This window comes from Lynx rufus, unplaced genomic scaffold (genome assembly GCF_022079265.1).
Source record: "Lynx rufus isolate CCGP_SWC_20201006 ecotype Redwood Valley unplaced genomic scaffold, mLynRuf1.p SCAF_19, whole genome shotgun sequence".
Classification (NCBI taxonomy): Eukaryota; Metazoa; Chordata; class Mammalia; order Carnivora; family Felidae; genus Lynx; species Lynx rufus.
In genome coordinates, this window is record NW_025814833.1 from 3,727,861 (window position 1) to 3,746,931 (window position 19,071).

The 19,071-nt window shown below is 36.3% G+C and overlaps 1 protein-coding gene across 2 annotated transcripts in view; it reads right to left on the reverse strand.

The window, feature by feature from the left end:
* Nucleotides 1–12,900: 12,900 nt before the first annotated feature.
* Nucleotides 12,901–19,071, reverse strand: part of RBM41 (RNA binding motif protein 41) — a 58,397-nt gene continuing 52,226 nt past the window's right edge. Inside the window, exons 6-8 of one of the 2 annotated variants that reach the window (XM_047081870.1) lie at nt 16,520–16,667; nt 14,748–14,928; nt 12,901–13,725 (exon numbers count right to left, since the gene is read on the reverse strand). In XM_047081870.1, the coding sequence (XP_046937826.1) occupies nt 14,762–14,928; nt 16,520–16,667 (315 nt within the window). In that variant the 3' untranslated portion in view covers nt 12,901–13,725; nt 14,748–14,761. Of the gene's footprint in view, nt 13,726–13,756; nt 14,929–16,519; nt 16,668–19,071 lie in introns of those variants that run through there. The other variant, XM_047081871.1, reaches the window with a different exon arrangement.

Consider the following 19,071-nt stretch of genomic DNA (forward strand, 5'->3'; position numbering starts at 1 on the left):
CCCTGGTTGTTGTAAGCTTTATATCAGATTTCAGAGTTCCAAAAAAAGTTGCTTCTAAAGTTTTTTTCTAGCTTAAGCATTGCATTAGTGGAAGGATTGATCCCTGGCTTTTCCTGCTCTTCCATTTTCACTTTCAAGAGTTTGCTTTTCTCTCTTACTAATATGGAAACTTATTAAAGGGTTTTAAGTCAATTAGTTACAGAATTACAATGTATATTTTTAAAAGATTCCTTTCTATGCTCTTTGGAGAATGACTGCAAAGAGGCAAGTGTGGAAGAAAGGACACCAGTTAGAAGGCTTAGGTAGTAGTCCATCCAATTATGGGTTGGTCTAGGATGGATTGGATTAGTAGTAAAGTTTTTTTTTTAAATGGGCGATTCTTCATATATTTTTGGACACCACCTCTAGGTAATATCCAGGATTGATTATGGATATATGTGGAAAGTGAGAGGAAAAAAAGGAATGAAGCACATACTTAGAACTTGGGTAGTAGTGTCATTTACCAATGAGAGAAAGTCTAGAAGAATGATGTGTTGGGAAGGTAAATATTCAAGTCTTCTGTTTTGGACATGTTACATTTGAGATGGCCTCAGACATTCAACTGGCCTTGTCAGGGAGTCATCTGGGTTCGAGAATCTGGAGCTTAATACAAAGATCTGAGCTGGAAACAGATTTGGTAGTCATAAGCCTGTAGGTAGTAATATAAAGTTGTGAAACTAGATGATAACTGTTAAGGAGAGAGTAAAGTAAAAAAGGAGCAAGCTAGGGAAGGAGCCCTGGGACACTATAACATTTAGACAAGCAGAGAAGGAACCATAAGGAGACTGAGAATTTATCAGTGAAGCAGGAAGAAAACAAGCATCGTGGTGTTATAGAAGCCAAGAGAATAATGTTTCAAGGAAAAGAAAGTCGTAAACTTCATTGAAGGCAACTGAGAAGTTGAGATATATGAGGACAGAGAAATTACCATTGATTTGGCAAGATGGGGTGGGGGATGTTACCAAAGACATTGTCAAGAGAAGTGCCTTATTGAAGGAGATTTAGGAGAAAATGGAAACAGTGGATACAATAACTATAGGAAACGCCAAGAAATTCTGCTGTAAGGAATAGAGAAATGGAACAATAGCTTGATGAGAATGTGAAGTCATGGAAGGTTGTTTTTTTTTTTAAATAAGTGGGATGTACTGGAATATCCTGATAGAAATGATAGATTGGTGATGCAGAAAGAGTATGATTATATGTGTTAGGTGCTTGAGAAATCAGGGGACTGGAATCCAAAGCAGAAATGAAGGGGATGGCCTTTTATAGAGGCTAGGATACTTCATACATTGTAATGACACTCTAATATTTATTGAGCTCTTACTATGTACCAGGTACTATTCAAAACACCTTACACATACTCATTTAATAAAACACTGTGAGGTACTTCTTTTGCCCTCATTTATTTTAAAAATTAAAAAAAAATGATGGCAAAGTTTAAATAATTTACTCAAGTTCACACAGCTAGTAAGTGGTAGAGTTGGGATCTGAACACTGGGAGTATGACATTAGATCCCACACCCTTAATCACTATTCTATTTAGTACACAGAGAAAGCTAGAGTGTACTGTAGACACAAATCAGGAGTGTAGACACAAATTAAGTAGATGGTAGATTTGGTTATAAGAAGATGAGAAAGTTCTCATCTAATTGCTTTTATTTTCTCAATGAACTATGAAGTGAGGTCCATATCAATATCTATAGATATGTCTCATTCCTTTTAATGCCAACATACTTCATCATATAGTTGTACCACAATATGGTTATTTAACTAATCAGTTCCCTCTTGATGAACTTTTGTTTCCAGGTTTTTGCTATTACAATGCTGCAATGAATATTCCTGTGCATCAATCCCTGAGCATATATAAAAATATTTCTGTATAATGGATTTCTAGAAGATTTTCTAGATCTTCACAATTAATATTTATTTTTGAGAGAGCGAGTACATGCGCACACAACACACACACAAGCAGGGAAGGGGCAAAGAGAGGAGACAGAGAATCCCAAATAGGCTCCATGCTGTCAGCATTATCAGTGCAGAGCCTGACGCGTGGATTGAACTCACCAACCGTGAAATCAAGACCTGGGCCAAAACAAAGAGTCAGCACTTAACAGAGTGAGCCACCTAGGAGGCCCTCACAACTATTTTCAATAGACATGGCCAAATTGTCCTCCCAAAAGGTTACACTTATTTATACTCTCACCCAAAGTGTATGAAAGTGTCTATTTTCTATACCCTTGGAAACATTTGCTGTTATCAATCTTTATAATATTTGACATAGGTCTTCGTTTCAAATACTATTTTTCCAGTCAAGTGAACTAGGGCTTCGTGTAGAAATGGTTGATTCCAGCACTCAGATAGGGGAAAAAAACCAAGATGAGTCTGGAACAACTTGTAGTGCCAGAAAGAAGGAAGTAGTCAAAAAATAGAGACATGTCAAAATGACAAAGAAGCTCTGAATGGCCAAAGTTGAAACAATTTGAGAGGCTTCCAGGAAGATGGCGGTGTAGGAGGACACTGGGCTGACCACGTCCTGCGGCTCACTTAGATTCCACCCACACCTGCCTAGATAACCCAGGAAATCGCCAGAAGACTAGTAGAATGGATTCTCTGGAGCCAAGCATAGACAAGAGGTCCACGGAAGAGGGTAGGAGGGGCAGAGAGGCGGTGTGCATACACGGACTGGTGGGAGGGAGCCGGGGCGGAGGGGCAGCCCGCCAGCAAAGCAGAGCCCCCGAGTCTGGCTTGCAAAAGCAGAAGGGCCGGACAGAGTGTGTTCTGACAGCAAGAGGGACTTAACATCTGGAAGGTTATAAGTTAACAGATCTGCTCGGAGAACGGGAGGGGTGGAGAACAACAGGAGGGAGAGTTGCTGAGCCCCGGACAACAGAGCGCAACTTGGCGGGGAACAAAGGCGCTTGCCAGCGCCATCTCCCTCGCCCATCCCCCAGCCAAAATCCCAAAGGGAACCAGTTCCTATCACTGAACTTGCTTGCACCACGCAAACACCCAACGCTGTGCTTCTGCGGATCCATCCCTCCAGCGGGTCTGACTCATTCCTGGTGCCACAGGGACTCTCCCGAAGCGGATCAATGAAGGATAAGTGAGCTGAGCCTGCCCCTCCCGCCCCCGTGCACCTTGCCGATCCACCCCAGCTAATATGCCAGATCCCCAGCACCACAAGCCTGGCAGTGTGCAAGTAGCCCAAATGGGCCATGCCACCCCACAGTGAATCCCGCCCCTAGGAGAGGGCAAGAGAAGGTACACACCAATCTGACTGTGGCCCCAGCGGTGGGCTGGGGGCAGACATCAGGTCTGACTGCGGCCCCGCCCGCCAACGCAAGTTATTCAAGACAGCACAGGGGAAGTGCCCTGCAGTTCCCCACCACTCCAGGAACTATCCAAAATGACAAAACCGAAGAATTCCCCTCAAAAAAACCTCCAGGAAATAACAACAGCTAACGAACTGGTCAAAAACGATTTAACAATATAACAGAAAGTGAATTTAGATTAATAGTCATAAAATTAATCGCTGGGCTTGAAAACAGTATACAGGACAGCAGAGAATCTATTGCTACAGAGATCAAAGGACTAAGGAACAGCCAGGAGGAGCTAAAAAATACTATTAATGAGCTGCAAAACAAAATGGAGACGACCACAGCTCGCATTGAAGAGGCAGAGGAGAGAATAGGTGAACTAGAAGATAAAATTATGGAAAAAGAAGAAGCTGAAAAAGAGAGAGATAAAAAAAATCCAGGAGTATGGGGGAAAATTAGAGAACTAAGTGATGCACTAAAGAGAAATAATCTACGCACAATTGGTATTCCAGAGGAGGAAGAGAGAAGGAAAGGTGCTGAAGGTGCACTTGAAGACATACAGCTGAGAACTTCCCTGATCTGGGGAAGGAAAAAGGCATTGAAATCCAAGAGGCACAGAGAACTCCCTTCAGACGTAACTTGAATTGATCTTCTGCATGACATATCATAGTGAAACTGGCAAAATACAAGGATAAAGAGAAAATTCTGAAAGCAGCTAGGGATAAATGTGCTCTAACATATAAAGGGAGACTGATAAGACTCGTGATGGATCTCTCTACTGAAACTTGGCAGGCCAGAAATGAATGGCAGGAAATCTTCAATGTGATGAACAGAAAAAAATATGCAGCCGAGAATCCTCTATCCAGCAAATGTGTCATTTAGAATAGAAGGAGAGATAAAGGTCTTCCCAAACAAACAAAAACTGAAGGAATTTGTCACCACTAAACCAGCCCTACAAGAGATCCTAAGGGGGATCCTGTGACACAAAGTACCAGAGACCTCGCTACAAAATATGAAACCTACAGACATCACAATGACTCTAAACCCATATCTTTCTATAATAACATTGAGTGTAAATGGACTAAACGCGCCAACTGAAAGATATAGGGTATCAGAATGAATAAAAAAAAAAAACAAGACCCATCTATTTGCTGTCTACAAGAGACTCATTTTAGACCTGAGGACACTTTCAGATTGAAAGTGAGGGGATGGAGAACTATTTATCATGCTACTGGAAGTCAAAAGAGAGCTGGAGTAGCCATACTTATATCAGACAAACTAGACTTTAAATTAAAGGCTGTAACAAGAGATAGAGAAGGGCATTATACAATAATTACAAGGTCTAACCATCAAGAGGAATTAACAATTATAAATGTCTATGCGCCAAATACGGGAGCCTCCAAATATATAAAACAATTACAAACATAAGCAACCTTATTGACAAGAATGTGGTAATTGCAGGGGACTTTAATACCCTACTTACAACAATGGATAGATCATCTAGAAACATGGTCAATAAAGAAACAAGGGCCCTGAATGAGACATTGGATCAGATGGACTTGAGAGATATATTTAGAACTCTGCATCCCAAAGCAACAGAATATACTTTCTTCTCAAGGGCACATGGAATGTTCTCTAAGATAGATCATACACTGGGTCACAAAACAGCCCTTCATAAGCATACAAGAATTGAGATCATACCATGCATACTTTCAGAACACAATGCAATGAAGCTTGAAATCAACCACAGGAAAAAGTCTGGAAAACCTCCAAAACCATGGAGGTTAAAGAACACCCTACTAAAGAATGAAAGGGTCAACTAGGCAATTAGAGAAGACATTAAAAAATATATGGAAACAAACGAAAATGAAAATACAAAAATCCAAATGCTTTGGGATGCAGCGAAGGCAGTCCTGAGAGGAAAATACATTGCAATCCAGGCCTATCTCAAGAAACAAGAAAAATCCCAAATACAAAAACTAACAGCACACCTAAAGGAATAAGAAGCAGAGCAGCAAAGACACCCCAAACCCAGCAGAGGAAAGAAATAATAAAGATCAGAGTAGAAATGAACAATATAGAATCTAAAAAAACTGGAGAGCAGATCAATGAAACCAAGAGCTGGTTTTTTGAAAAAATACACAAAATTGATAAACCTCTAGTCAGGCTTCTCAAAAAGAAAAGGGAGATGAGCCAAATAGATAAAATGATGAATGAAAATGGAATGATTACAAACAATCCCTCAGAAATACAAGCAATTATCAGGGAATACTATGAAAAATTATATGCCAACAAACTGGACAACCTGGAAGAAATGGACAAATTCCTAAACACCCATATACTTCCAAAACTCAAACTGGAGGAAATAGAAAGCTTGAACAGACCCATAACCAGCGAAGAAATTGAATCAGTTATCAAAAATCTCCCAACAAATAAGAGTCCAGGACCAGATGGCTTCCCAGGGGAATTCTACCAGACATTTAAAGCAGAGATAATACCTATCCTTCTCAAGCTATTCCAAAAAATAGAAAGGGAAGGAAAACTTCCAGACTCATTCTATGAAGCCAGTATTACTTTGGTTCCTAAACCAGACAGAGATCCAGCAAAAAAAGAGAACTACAGGCCAATATCCCTGATGAATATGAATGCAAAAATTCTCAATAAGATACTAGCAAATCGAATTAAACAGCATATAAAAAGAATTATTCACCATGATCAAGTGGGATTCATCCCTGGGATGCAGGGCTGGTTCAACATTCGCAAATCAATCAACGTGATACATCACATTAATAAAAGAAAAGATAAGAACCATATGATCCTGTCAATCGATGCAGAAAATGCATTTGAAAAAATTCAGCATCGGTCCTTAGTAAAAACCCCCGAGAAAGTCGGGATAGAAGGAACATACTTAAACATCATACAAGCCATTTATGAAAAGCCCACAGCTAATATCATCCTCAATGGGGAAAAACTGAGAGCTTTCCCCCTGAGATCAGGAACACGACAAGGATGTCCACTCTCACCACTGTTGTTTAACATAGTGCTGGAAGTTCTAGCATCAGCAATCAGACAACAAAAGGAAATCCAAGGCATCAAAATTGGCAAAGATGAAGTCAAGCTTTCACTTTTTGCAGATGACATGATATTATACATGGAAAATCCGACAGATTCCACCAAAAGTCTGCTAGAACTGATACATGAATTCAGTAAAGTCGCAGGATACAAAATCAATGTACAGAAATCAGTTCCATTCTTATCCACTAATAATGAAGCAACAGAAAGACAAATAAAGAAACTGATCCCATTCACAATTGCACCTAGAGAAGCATAAAATACCTAGGAATAAATCTAACCAAAGATGTACAAGATCTGTATGCTGAAAACTATAGAAAGCTTATGAAGGAAATTGAAGAAGATATAAAGAAATGGAAAAACATTCTGTGCTCATGGGTTGGAAGAATAAGTATTGTTAAAATGTCAATACTACCCAAAGCTATCTACACATTCAATGCATTCCCAATCAAAATTGTACCAGCGTTCTTCTCAAAGCTAGAACAAGCAATCCTAAAATTCATATGGAACCACAAAAGGCCCCGAATAGCCAAAGGAATTTTGAAGAAGAAGACCAAAGCAGGAGGCATCACAATCCCAGACTTTAGCCTCTACTACAAAGCTGTCATCATCAAGACAGCATGGTATTGGCACAAAAACAGACACACAGCCCAATGGAATAGAATAGAAACCCCAGAACTAGACCCACAGAAGTATGGCCAACTAATCTTTGACAAAGCAGGAAAGAATATCCAATGGAAAAAAGACAGTGTCTTTAACAAATGGTGCTGGGAGAACTGGACAGCAACATGCAGAAGAATGAAACTAGACCACGTTCTTACACCATTCCAAGAATAAACTCAAAATGGATAAAGGACCTGAATGTGAGACAGGAAACCATCAAAACACTAGAGGAGAAAGCAGGAAAAGACCTCTCTGACCTCAGCTGCAGCAATTTCTTACTTGACACATCCCCAAGGGCAAGGGAATTAAAAGCAAAAATGAACTATGGGACTTCATGAAGATAAAAAGCCTCTGCACAGCAAAGGAAACAATCAACAAAACTAAAAGGCAACCAACGGAATGGGAAAACATATTTGCAAATGACATATCGGACAAAGAGCTAGTATCCAAAATCTATAAAGAGCTCACCAAACTCCACACCCAAAAAACAAATAACCCAGTGAAGAAATGGGCAGAAAACATGAATAGACACTTCTCTAAAGAAGATATCCGGATGGCCAACAGGCCCATGAAAAGATGCTCAACGTCGCTCCTCATCAGGGAAATACAAATCAAAACCACACTCAGATACCACCTCATGCCAATCAGAGTGGCCAAAATGAACAAATCAGGAGACTATTGATGCTGGAGAGGATGTGGAGAAACAGTAACCCTCTTGCACTGTTGGTGGGAATGCAAACTGGTACAGCCGCTCTGGAAAATAGTGTGGAGGTTCCTCAAAAAATTAAAAATAGACCTACCCTATGACCCAGCAGTAGCACTGCTAGGAATTTACTGAAGGGATACAGGAGTACTGATGCATAGGGGCACTTGTACCCCAATGTTTATAGCAGCACTCTCAACAATAGCCAAAATGTGGAAAAAGCCTAAATGTACATCAACTGATGAACGGATAAAGAAATTGTGGTTTATAAACACAATGGAGTACTATGTGGCAATGAGAAAGAGTGAAATATGGCCCTTTGTAGCAACGTGGATGGAACTGGAGAGTGTGATGCTAAGTGAAATAAGCCATACAGAGAAAGACAGATACCATATGTTTTCACTCTTATGTGGATCCTGAGAAACTTAACAGAAACCCATGGGGGATGGAAAGGAAAAAAAAAAGTGGTTAGAGTGGGAGAGAGCCAAAGCATAAGAGACTCTTAAAAGCTGAGAACAAACTGAGGGTTGATGGGGGGTGGGAAGGAGGGAAGGGTAGGTGATGGGCATTGAAGAGGGCATCTTTTGGGATGAGCACTGGGTGTTGTGTGGAAACCAATTTGACAATAAATTTCATACATTAAAAAAAAAGTTGAAACAATTTGAACAAAATAATGATGGTATTAAGTTATTAAGTCAGAATAAAATAAACATCCATTAGTCCATGGTGATATAAACAAATCAGTAAATAAATAGGGGAGATGGTTATTTTTCCTTATAGAATTTCAATTAATACATATAGAAGCAATGAAAGAAATAAAAATCACTATTAGTAAACCCCATAGTAGTAACCGTTACCATCAAGAACAACTGATAAATACTAAAACTAGTGGACACAAGTATGATGAGAAACAGGATATTTGAATGGTCTCAATGTATCTTCCTACAAGATATTTATTAATTATAAAGAAGAAAATAGTAACTGTACAGTGAAGCATAGGAAACACCTTAAACCAAGTGATTGAGGTTAATAACACCAGTATTAAGACATAACAGCATTAGCTATCTTCTGATATGATGCACTAAAAAGGGTACATCACTTCTGTCATATTCTTACCAAAAACACATAACCTGAGTCTAATGATAGGAAATTATCCGACAAACCCCAATTAGGGACATTTTACAAAATAACTGCAATAAATAATAAATGCAATGTAGGATACTGGATTTGAACCTGGATCATAAAAACACATTAGTGGGACAAATGGAAAAAATCAAATAAGGTCTGAAATTAGTCAATAGTACTGTGTCAATATTATTTTCTTGGTTTTTGAGAATTGTACTATGATTATAATAAAGTGTTAACACTAGGGGAGGCTGGGTGAAGGATATATGGTAACTCATGCTATTTTTGTGACTTTTCTGCAAATCTAAAATGTTTTATTTAAAAAAAAAGGAGCTCATTGTCCAAATTTTTATTACTACTCTGAACACTTTTCTTAGTTTATTACTCATTTATATTTCAGTTTCTATAAATTTTCTGGTTCACTCACATTTTTATTGAATTATTGACTTTTGTACATTAAGAAAATTATATACATTGTATTAAGGAAATTAGCTCTTTGTGCATGACAAATTATTTTCTAGTTTGTCTTTTGATTTTTTTTTATGGTAGGGTTGTGTGTGTATGTATAGATGTTTTTAACTGGTGATTTCTGCTGACCTGTGTGCAGAAAATAAATAGCAGCTAAGTGGCTTTAAGTCTTCTATGTAATCAAAAGACCACAGAATAGGAACAATACTTTATAAAAATGACTTTAAGAAACTGTTTCTTCTCTCCATTAAAAATTACATTTATTTAAAAATTTACATATGGTAAAATTTATCCTTTCTGGTATATAATTCGAGTTTTGACAAATGCATACACTTAAGTAACTTATAATCAAGATACAGAAACCTTCCATTACTAAAGCAAATTCTTTGTGTTACCATTTTGTAATCAGTCTGCCAGTTTTAACCCCTGACATCCACTGATTTGTTTTCTTTCCTTATAGTTTTGCCTTTTCCAGAATATTATATAAATGGAATCAAACAGTAAGTAGCCTTTTGAGTTTGGCTTCTTTTACTTAGCAAAATGCATTTGAGATTCATCCAAGTTGTTGCATGTATGACAGTTCATCATAGTTTTTATTGCTGAGTAGGATTCCATTGTATGGATATACCACAGTTTGTATATGCACCAGTTGAGGGACATCCTCTATTTTTATTTTCCTCTATTGTTAATGATCTGTAGGTCTAGTAAAGGGCAGAGGTGAGATTTTCCACTCAACAGGAATAAGTTTCTTCTGAAAAGTCCAGCTTAGAATTATGTCCCTGGGTAATATGTGCAAGAGGTTATACCAGGATAACTTACTTCTTCCCCTTAAACTATATTTAAAATTGAAGAGTTAGATTTATATAAAAGGAATAGGAGTTTGTCCTGAGTACAGTTAGATGATATTCTCAGAGCAGGCCTGACAAATATTCTGGAAGCCAAGACATTTGTAGAGTACTAAAAACTTTTTTAATTAAAAAAAATAACTGAAAAAAAGTAAAAATCACCCCAAATCACACTTTAAAAATTTTGTAAAGCAAACGTCCCCTTTCAGCCTATCTAATCTCACTTCTAAAAGGTTTACAGTTTGGTATGTATATTTCCCAGCTTTTTCCTAAATTTATTCAGAAATACCTGTATATACATATATCATACATATACAAATGCTTTTGTTTATAAAAATGCATTCACATTATACCATTTCTTGCTTTTTAAATTAGTACAAAATTCTGGACACCAAACAGATCAGAATGTATTCATACATATACCCCATTATTTTAATAGATGTACAGTATTCCACTAAATGAATGTATCATAATTTATTTATTCATTTTCCTATTGATGGACTGTTGGGTTTTATCCAATTTCTTTTTTTTGGTGACTTTGAGATATAATTCACATACATACAATTCATTACTTTTAGTATATTCATAGAGTTGTACAATTATTATGACAATCAATTTTAGGACATTTAACCAACTTCTAAAGAAACCTCATACAATTCAGCTATCACCCTTAGCCCTGAGCAACCACTATCCACTTTCTGTCTCTATATATTTACAAATTCCGGACACTTCATATAAATGGAATCATATAATTATACAGTCTTTTGTGACTGGCTTCTTTCATTTAGCATGTTTTCAGGGTTATTCCATGTTTATAGCATATATTAGAAATGTTCCTCTTATACTTTTTGAAAGAGTATGTAGGAATTTGTATTAATTCTTCAGTGTTTGCTAGAATTTATCTGAGAAGCCATTTGAGCCTGGGGTTTTCCTTGTATTTTTTTAAGTTATTAATTAACCTCCTTACTTGTTACAGACATTTTCAGATTTTGTTTCTGATTGGTTTCAGTAGTTTGTGTTTCTAGGAATTTTTCCATTCCATCTAAGTTATCTAATTTATTGGTATATGATTGTTCATAGTGTTCCTTCATAATACTTTTTATTTCTAGAAGATTGATAGTAATGTTCTCTCCTTCACTTCTGATTCTAGTAATTTGAGTCTTCTTTTTTCCCTGGTCAATCTAGCAAAAATGTTGTCACTTTTGCTGATCTTTTTCTGGAACTAACCATTAGTTTCATTGACTTTCTCTAATGTTTTTCTATTCTCTGTCACTTATTTATCTAATCTTTTTTATTCCTTCCTTTTGCTTGCTCTTAGTTTGCTCCTCTTTTCGCAGTGTCTCAAGGTATAAAATGATATGTTATTGATATGTGATATTTTTTCTTGTTAAATATAGGCATTTGTGTTTATAAATTTCTCTCCAAGCATTGCTTTTGGTGCATCCCACATTTTGGCATGTTGTGTCTTCATTTTCATTCATCTCAAAGGATTTCTTAATTTCTCTTGTGGTTTTTTACTTGACCCATTGGTCATTTAAAAGTGTGTCTACTTCATATTTCCAAGTTCCCCAACTTTCTGTTATTGGTTTCTAACTCAATTCCATGTAGTCAGAAGACATACTTTGCATGATTTCAGTCTGCTTAAATTTACTGAGGTTTGTTTTATGGTCTACGATATGATCTATCCTGAAGATATTTCATATGCCCTTGAGAAGAATGTGCATTCTGTTCTTGCTGGGTAGTGTTTTATAGATCACTTTAAAGTCTAGTTCATTATGGCATTGTTCGAGTCTTCTATTTCCCTGCTTATTAACTAATTGTTCTATTATTCAAAATGGGGTACTAAGTACCCATTCTTACTGTACACTTGTGTATTTCTCCCTTCATTTAGTTCAGTTTTTGATTCATGTATTTTGGTGCTCCATTATTAGGTGCATATATAATTTTGCTCTTCCTGATGGGTCTACTCTTTTATCACTACAAGATGTCACTCTTTGTGTCTAATGACATTTTTTGTTTTAAAGTCTATTTTATCTGGTATTAGTATAGCCACTCCAGCTTTCTTATAGTTGCATTTACCTGATAATTCTGTTTAACCTTCAATCTATTTGTATCTCCAAAGTGTAACCCCAACAAATAGCATAGAGGTGAATCTTGTGTGTTTTTCCCAGTCTGACAATCTCTGCCTTTAATTGGATTGTTTAATCCATTCATATTTATTGCTATTATTAATATAGGTGGACTTAAGATTGCCATTTTACTGTTTGCTTTTTATACGTCTCTGAGGTTTGTCTTTGTTTCTCTATTTATCCTTTGGCATTCAATATTTTCTAATTTAAGTTTCTTTAATAGTATTTTCAGTTATTTACATAGTGGTTGCTCTAGGGCTTACCATACAAATCTTAACTCAGTTGGCTTCAGATATATACAAACTAAATTCCAATGAGATATAAACACCTTATTCCTACATGAATCTATTCCTTTCCCCACTTTTTTATGGTATTATTGTTATACATATTATTTCTACATGTTATAAATCCAACAATACACTGTTATAATTATTATTTGATGAAATTTTATGTCTTTTAAAGAAGCTCAGAGAAGGAAGAAGAGAAAATATATATTTGTCATTTTTTTATATTAACTTTCTTATTTCCTATTTCTTTTCTTCACTTGTTCCTGTAGATTGGCGTGACCATCTGGAGTCATTTCTATAGTCCAATACAGTTTTGCTTCCACCCTATGTTCTGTTATTGGCAAATATATTGCATTTTTATATGTTATAAACCCAATAATGCAACTATATACATATTGCTTTATACAACTGTTTTAAAAATCAATTAAGAGAAGGAAAAATGCATTTAGACTGTCCTTCCTAATTATGTAATTACCTTTACCCATGCTATTTTTCTATATGTACAGATTTAAATTATTATCCAAAGTCACTGCTTTCTGCCTGAAGAACTTCCTTTACTATTTCCTATAAGTCAGGTCTGCCAACAACAACAGTTTTTGATGATGTGGGAAGGCTTATATTTTATCTTCATTTTCAAAAACAGCTTTATTGGATATAGGATTCTATATCGGCAGGTGTTTTCTTTGAGCACTTTGAATATGTTATCCCATTGCCATCTCCATTGTTTTTGATGAGAAGTTAGCAGTTAATCTGATTGGGGTTCTCTTGTAAGTGATGCTTCATTTTTCTCATGTTACTTTCAAGAGTTTCTCTTTGTCTTTGAGCTTTAGCACTTTTGTTATGATGGGTCTATGGATTTCTTCTTTATCCTACATGGGGTTTGTTGAAATTCTTGGATGTATAGGTGATGCTTCTCATCAAATTTGAGACATTTACAGCCATTATTTATTGGAATATGTTTTCTGCTTCTTTCTTCCTCTTCTCTTTTTCTTGTCCTCTCGTTAAAAGTATGTTGGGGTGCTTAATGGTCTTACTCTCTGTTAAATTTTCTTCAGTTTTTTTCTTCCTGTTCTTCAGCTAAAATAATATCATCTCATTTAATCCTTACAACCCAGTGAGGTAAGTAGTATTATTATCCTCATTTTATAGATGAGAAAACTGAGGCTCAGATTAAGTGACTTGCCAAGGTCACGAAATGGTAAGTGTGGCTGTGAAGTTCAAACACAAGTCCAATTCCAAAGTTTGTACTACTTCCTCTATATCATATATTCTTTCTATTCTCCAGCAACTACAAATAACTGAGGGATTTAGGAATGACTGACTCTCTTCTGGAGAACACTTTCTTCCCACCCTCCTTTAGTACTGTTTGCTAGTATGTTCCTCTTCTAAAATTCATACACCTAATACATAACATACATTAGATATTGATTCAATGTTTATTGCTTTGAATTCAATGATTGCTCAATGGTAGCTAGCTTAATGACTATGAGAACATTAATATTTTGATCTAAATGCTTTCATTAGAAAAATATATAGCTTTTTGAAGACACTGATAACTTCATGGGGAAGTATTCGTTAAATGTATGGACTAACTTATGAAACAACGTATTGTCACTGCTGACAGTTCTTACTCAACAGCACTTGTTGATGTTTATGCCTGGGGTCTTGGTCATTTATTTACTGGTGGATATAAAGAAGGATAAATGAGCTCTAGTAAATAAATATTTCAACATGTAATTAGTTTTTTAGTTCTGCATATAGGAGGCAACCTTGGAAAGAATGTTATATTTAGGGACAAATATTTAAGACCCCAGATGAATTATAAAGATTTTTTAAATCCTTGGAAATAATCTTTTGTAATTTATCCTGAGAAAATGATACTCTTTGTACCCTACACTTCATACTTCCCATATGTCTGTTCTATATAGTCTTTGATTATAAAAAATGTTTCCTACCAATTTGTTCTGAAACAGAGGGGGATTATCTTAGATTTTTCTCTCCCTCAGTTAGTTTCTCTTCTTCAAATCCAAGCAAATTGCTATCTATACACAAATCCCAGATCCAAGATTCTGATGCAAGAAAGACCTCCTGGGACTCACCATCTATATATCTTTTAGCTACCACTGATTTCTGTAGTGTTATCTGTAGCAGATGATATGAGAGAAGCAGCCTGGAGATCTGACCGTTGTTTTTTGTTCTTTCCAAATTCTATCACCAATATTTTCCCACGTAGTTTATATCCATTTACTAGATGCAATGCTTGCTGTGCTAGCTCCTTATCTAAAAGAGAAAGAAAAAAGCATCAATTTACATAGGGCTTAGTAATTCAATTCTATTCCAAGTCTAGTTTATGTTGTTTTGCCTTGGAGTTAAATATAGGCTACAAGCCTATATAGTTCTTAATTTTATTATCTTTTCCATAATCTCAAATTTGTATAACTCAGCAAGATTAAACTAATGGCTAAGAATGACAATAAAAACTTAAAATGATGTTTGAATGTCTCCTAACACAAAGATAAAGGTAAAGAAACAAGAATATAGACAGTGTGACAAAGCTATAACCAATAATCTATAAACCTCTTAGAAAACAGATTATAGGTATTATGATAATGAAACCATTTTCAAAATGGACGACACAAATAAAAGATGTTATCATGGTACTGAGAACATTTTGCTTTTTTCTTTTGATGGGAGAGTGGGAGCCCTCATTGGAATAAATAAGTTTAAGAAATCTTATAGGCATATGGATACTTGAGGTGTGAGTATACAGTGTATAGCAAGGATAGCAGGAGTTTTCAACTTTCAACTGTTTTTAACAGTCTCAGAGCCTGTATGTAGAAAATTTAGAAGTGAAATTATTGCCCAGAGTCTGTGAAATCATAAGTAGACAAGCAATGTCTTTAGACTAAACCAATTTATGTCTCACATATGTATATACTACAAATTTTCAAATGTTATACTGCTGTTATAAAACAGATATACACCTTAAAGTACTGAGTTTATAAAATATTTTTATTATATATTTTTCAATTAATGGATTATATTAGCTTGGGGTCAATGAAAAATATTTTAAGTTTAAAAGGGGTCCTCCCACAAAAGGACTGAAAACCGCTAGTGTAGAGGATCCACAAACCTTAACAAGATAGGAAAAATAGTTTAATCTAAAGAAGTTAATTCTAAAGAAGCAGAGGGCAGTTTGGTATGGCTTATGTGTAAAAGCACTTGCCTATACTTAGATTACTAGGCTGTTTATAAGTAATGGTAGTTAGGGATAATGAAAGGTAGAGCTCCTACCCAGCTTCCACCAGAAAAGACAGTCTGGTCTGCTATAGAAAATGAAATTCCTGTATTATTGTTCTCTTTTAATTATGATACTGAGATCAAGTAGTAAGATGGAAACAATAGTTAAAGGAATTTATCATCACCCCCTAGTTAATTATGAATTACTAGTGAATTAGCATGTTAACATATAATCTCTTAGTCCTAAAGGAATAGGGCAGACTAGGGTATTCTAACAGGATACCAATATATTAATAAGTAATATAATCTGAACTAGAAATACCATCATCAGCAAAGGGAAGGTCCATTTTGATAGAGTGAGAAGGGAAGTGCTATGACTGGAGAAACCTGAGGACAATGGGATAAGGCGGTCATGCACTGTCAGTGGAGGAGAGGAAGCATAGGAGGGAGGGTGGAAGAACACTGAAAACATATTTTCCTTACTTCTCTTTCCTTCTTCCCATGTGTTTGTTCAAGCATATGCTTCTCACGTGATATGAAGAAATCAAAGGGCTATATCTAAATTAGAGAGGGTATAAATAGTCTCTAATGAACTGATGCTACAATTAATTATCCAGATAAAGCTACTTACTGGGAAAGGTGATAAAAGCTTGCCCCCTCATTCGTCCAGTCATCATTCGGAATTGAATTGGTGGTCCTTTTTTCTCCTGGAACCGAGCGAACAATGAGACAAGGTCTCTTTCGGTCACCCGAGGGCTAAGGTTCTTCAGGTATAACACCTAATGTAAACCGAGGATCAACAGAAATAGCACATGAGGGAGGTAAGGCAACTATTTCACTGTAGTAAGAATTAGTTTCAGATAAAGATGGCAGATTGAATACATGCATCTAATTTTACTCCCTCCAGAAAACTCTCTAAAACTATAGGGCCTTTTTTTTTTTTTAAACACAAACCCACAAGGTCAGAAAGAACGAGGAAAGGAGGCAATAGCAGCAGTACTCTGGAAGCTGGAAAATAATTAGATAAGTGTACTCAAGAAAGCTGAATCTTAAACCAGAAGTGGGGAAATCCAGGAACTAACCCAAACTACACCTAAGAATCCACAAACAGTTTAGGAACTGAAAGCTTCAGGTACCTCTGAAAATGAAGGTAAAGGGATGAGATTAAGATAAGGTGGGAAGGTTGAAAGTTGCTTAAAAACCAACTAGATCTTGAAAGATCCTCCCCTAAGATTAGCTACTGGAGAAAGGCCAACCCCAATCATGGTGAATACTGGTAGCTCATTTTCTAAATATGGGGAGTGTCAGGCACAGATGAGGGTGTAAATACTATATCTGAACACAAGAAGATTAAGAGAAATAATGCACACTAAATATGATTAGCCCCAAGAGAAAAGATTAAAAAAAATACTGATTTGGGATGGGGAATTTCTCCAACAAATGGACCAGCCAGATGACTTTAAAGTGAAGCTAAAAGTCAGCAAGGGCCACTCAGGTGCTTAGAGCGTCCAATCTGCTTTTTGGCGCCTACTCATATATATAGGCACAGATTACCCGGATCTGGTATCTACTGTATCTGTGGGAAGCCTCTAATGTGAAAGAGAGAACAGAACAAACAAACAGAAATGAAAGCAAATGAAAAAGAAAACAGACCATGCAAGGAAGAAAACTTCAAAAAAACATCACTAGTACCCTCAGAGAAAGGAGACAATATTCTATTAGGATGGGATGCTATAAAAACACACACACACACACACACATTCAAGAAAACAAGAGCCCTCGAAAGCAAATAAATTTAAGTTCTTATCGGCTTAAAATAGATTGTTATGTTTTAAGGAAACCCCATTGTAACCCTAAAGAAAAGACCTATAAAAGATAAAAGGAAAAAAAGGAAAAATACATTAGTACAAAAAATCAATGAAACAAAAAGGAAGACATCAAGAGAGGAAAAGAGGGACAAAATAGCTACAAGACAGAAAACAAATAATAAATGATGATAGTAAGTCCTTACCGATAATTACTTTACATGTAAGTATGTTAAACTCCCTAATCAAAGACACAAGAGTGGTTGAATGATTAAAAAAACAAGATCCAAGTATAATCTGTCTACAAGAAACTCACTTTATATTTAAGGGCACATATAAACTAAAAATGAAAGGATAGAGAAAGATATTCTATAAAAATGATAACCAAAGAAAGCAGGGTTGGCCATGCGTATATCAGATGAAATAGACTTTAAGTCAAAATTGTCACAAGAGACAAAAATGGGCATTATATAATGACAAAAGGGTTAATTTACCTAGAAGATATAACTATAAATAAATATGCACCCAACATCAGAGCACCTAAATATATGAAGCAAACAGTGAGAAGTGAAAGGAGAAATACACAGCAATACAATACTAGGAGATTTCAATACCTTACTTCCAACAGCAGAAGGAAAACTAGAAATTTCACAAATATGTGGAAGGAAACTAAATGTCATAGTTTTAAGCAACCAATGGGTCAAGGAAGAAATCAGAAGGGAAATTATAAAATATCTTGAGACAAATGAAATCAGAAGATAACAATATTTATGGGATACAGCAAGAGCAGAACTAAGGGAATTTCATAGTGATAAATGCCTACATTAAAAAAGAAGATCTCATGGGGCACCTGGGTGGCTCAGTCAGTTAAGCGTCAGACTCTTGATTCTGGCTCAGGTCATGATCGCATGGTCGTGAGATTTAGCCCTAGCTCGGGTTCTGTCCTAGCCCTAGCTCGGGTCCTTCTCCCTCTGTCCCTCCCTTGCTCATGCTCACGTGTTCTCTCTCTCTCTCTCTTTCTCTCAAAAACAAAAACAAAAAGTCTTACAGATGCCTGGCTTAGTTGGTGGAATGTGTGACTCTTGATCTCAGGGTCTTGAGTTCAAGCCCCACCTTGGGCAGTTGAGCCCACTTAAAAAATAAAATAAAGGGGTACCTGGGTGGCTCAGTCGGTTAAGTATCTGGCTCTTGATTTCACCTCAGGTCATGATCTCACGGTTGGTGAGTTTGAGCCCCACATCATGCTCTGTGCTGACAGCGTGGAGCCTGCTTGGGGATTTTCTTTCTCCCTCTCTTTCTGCCCCTCCCCTTGCTCGTGTGCTCTCTCAAAATAGACAAATAAACTTTTAAAATATATATATATATATTAATAAAATAA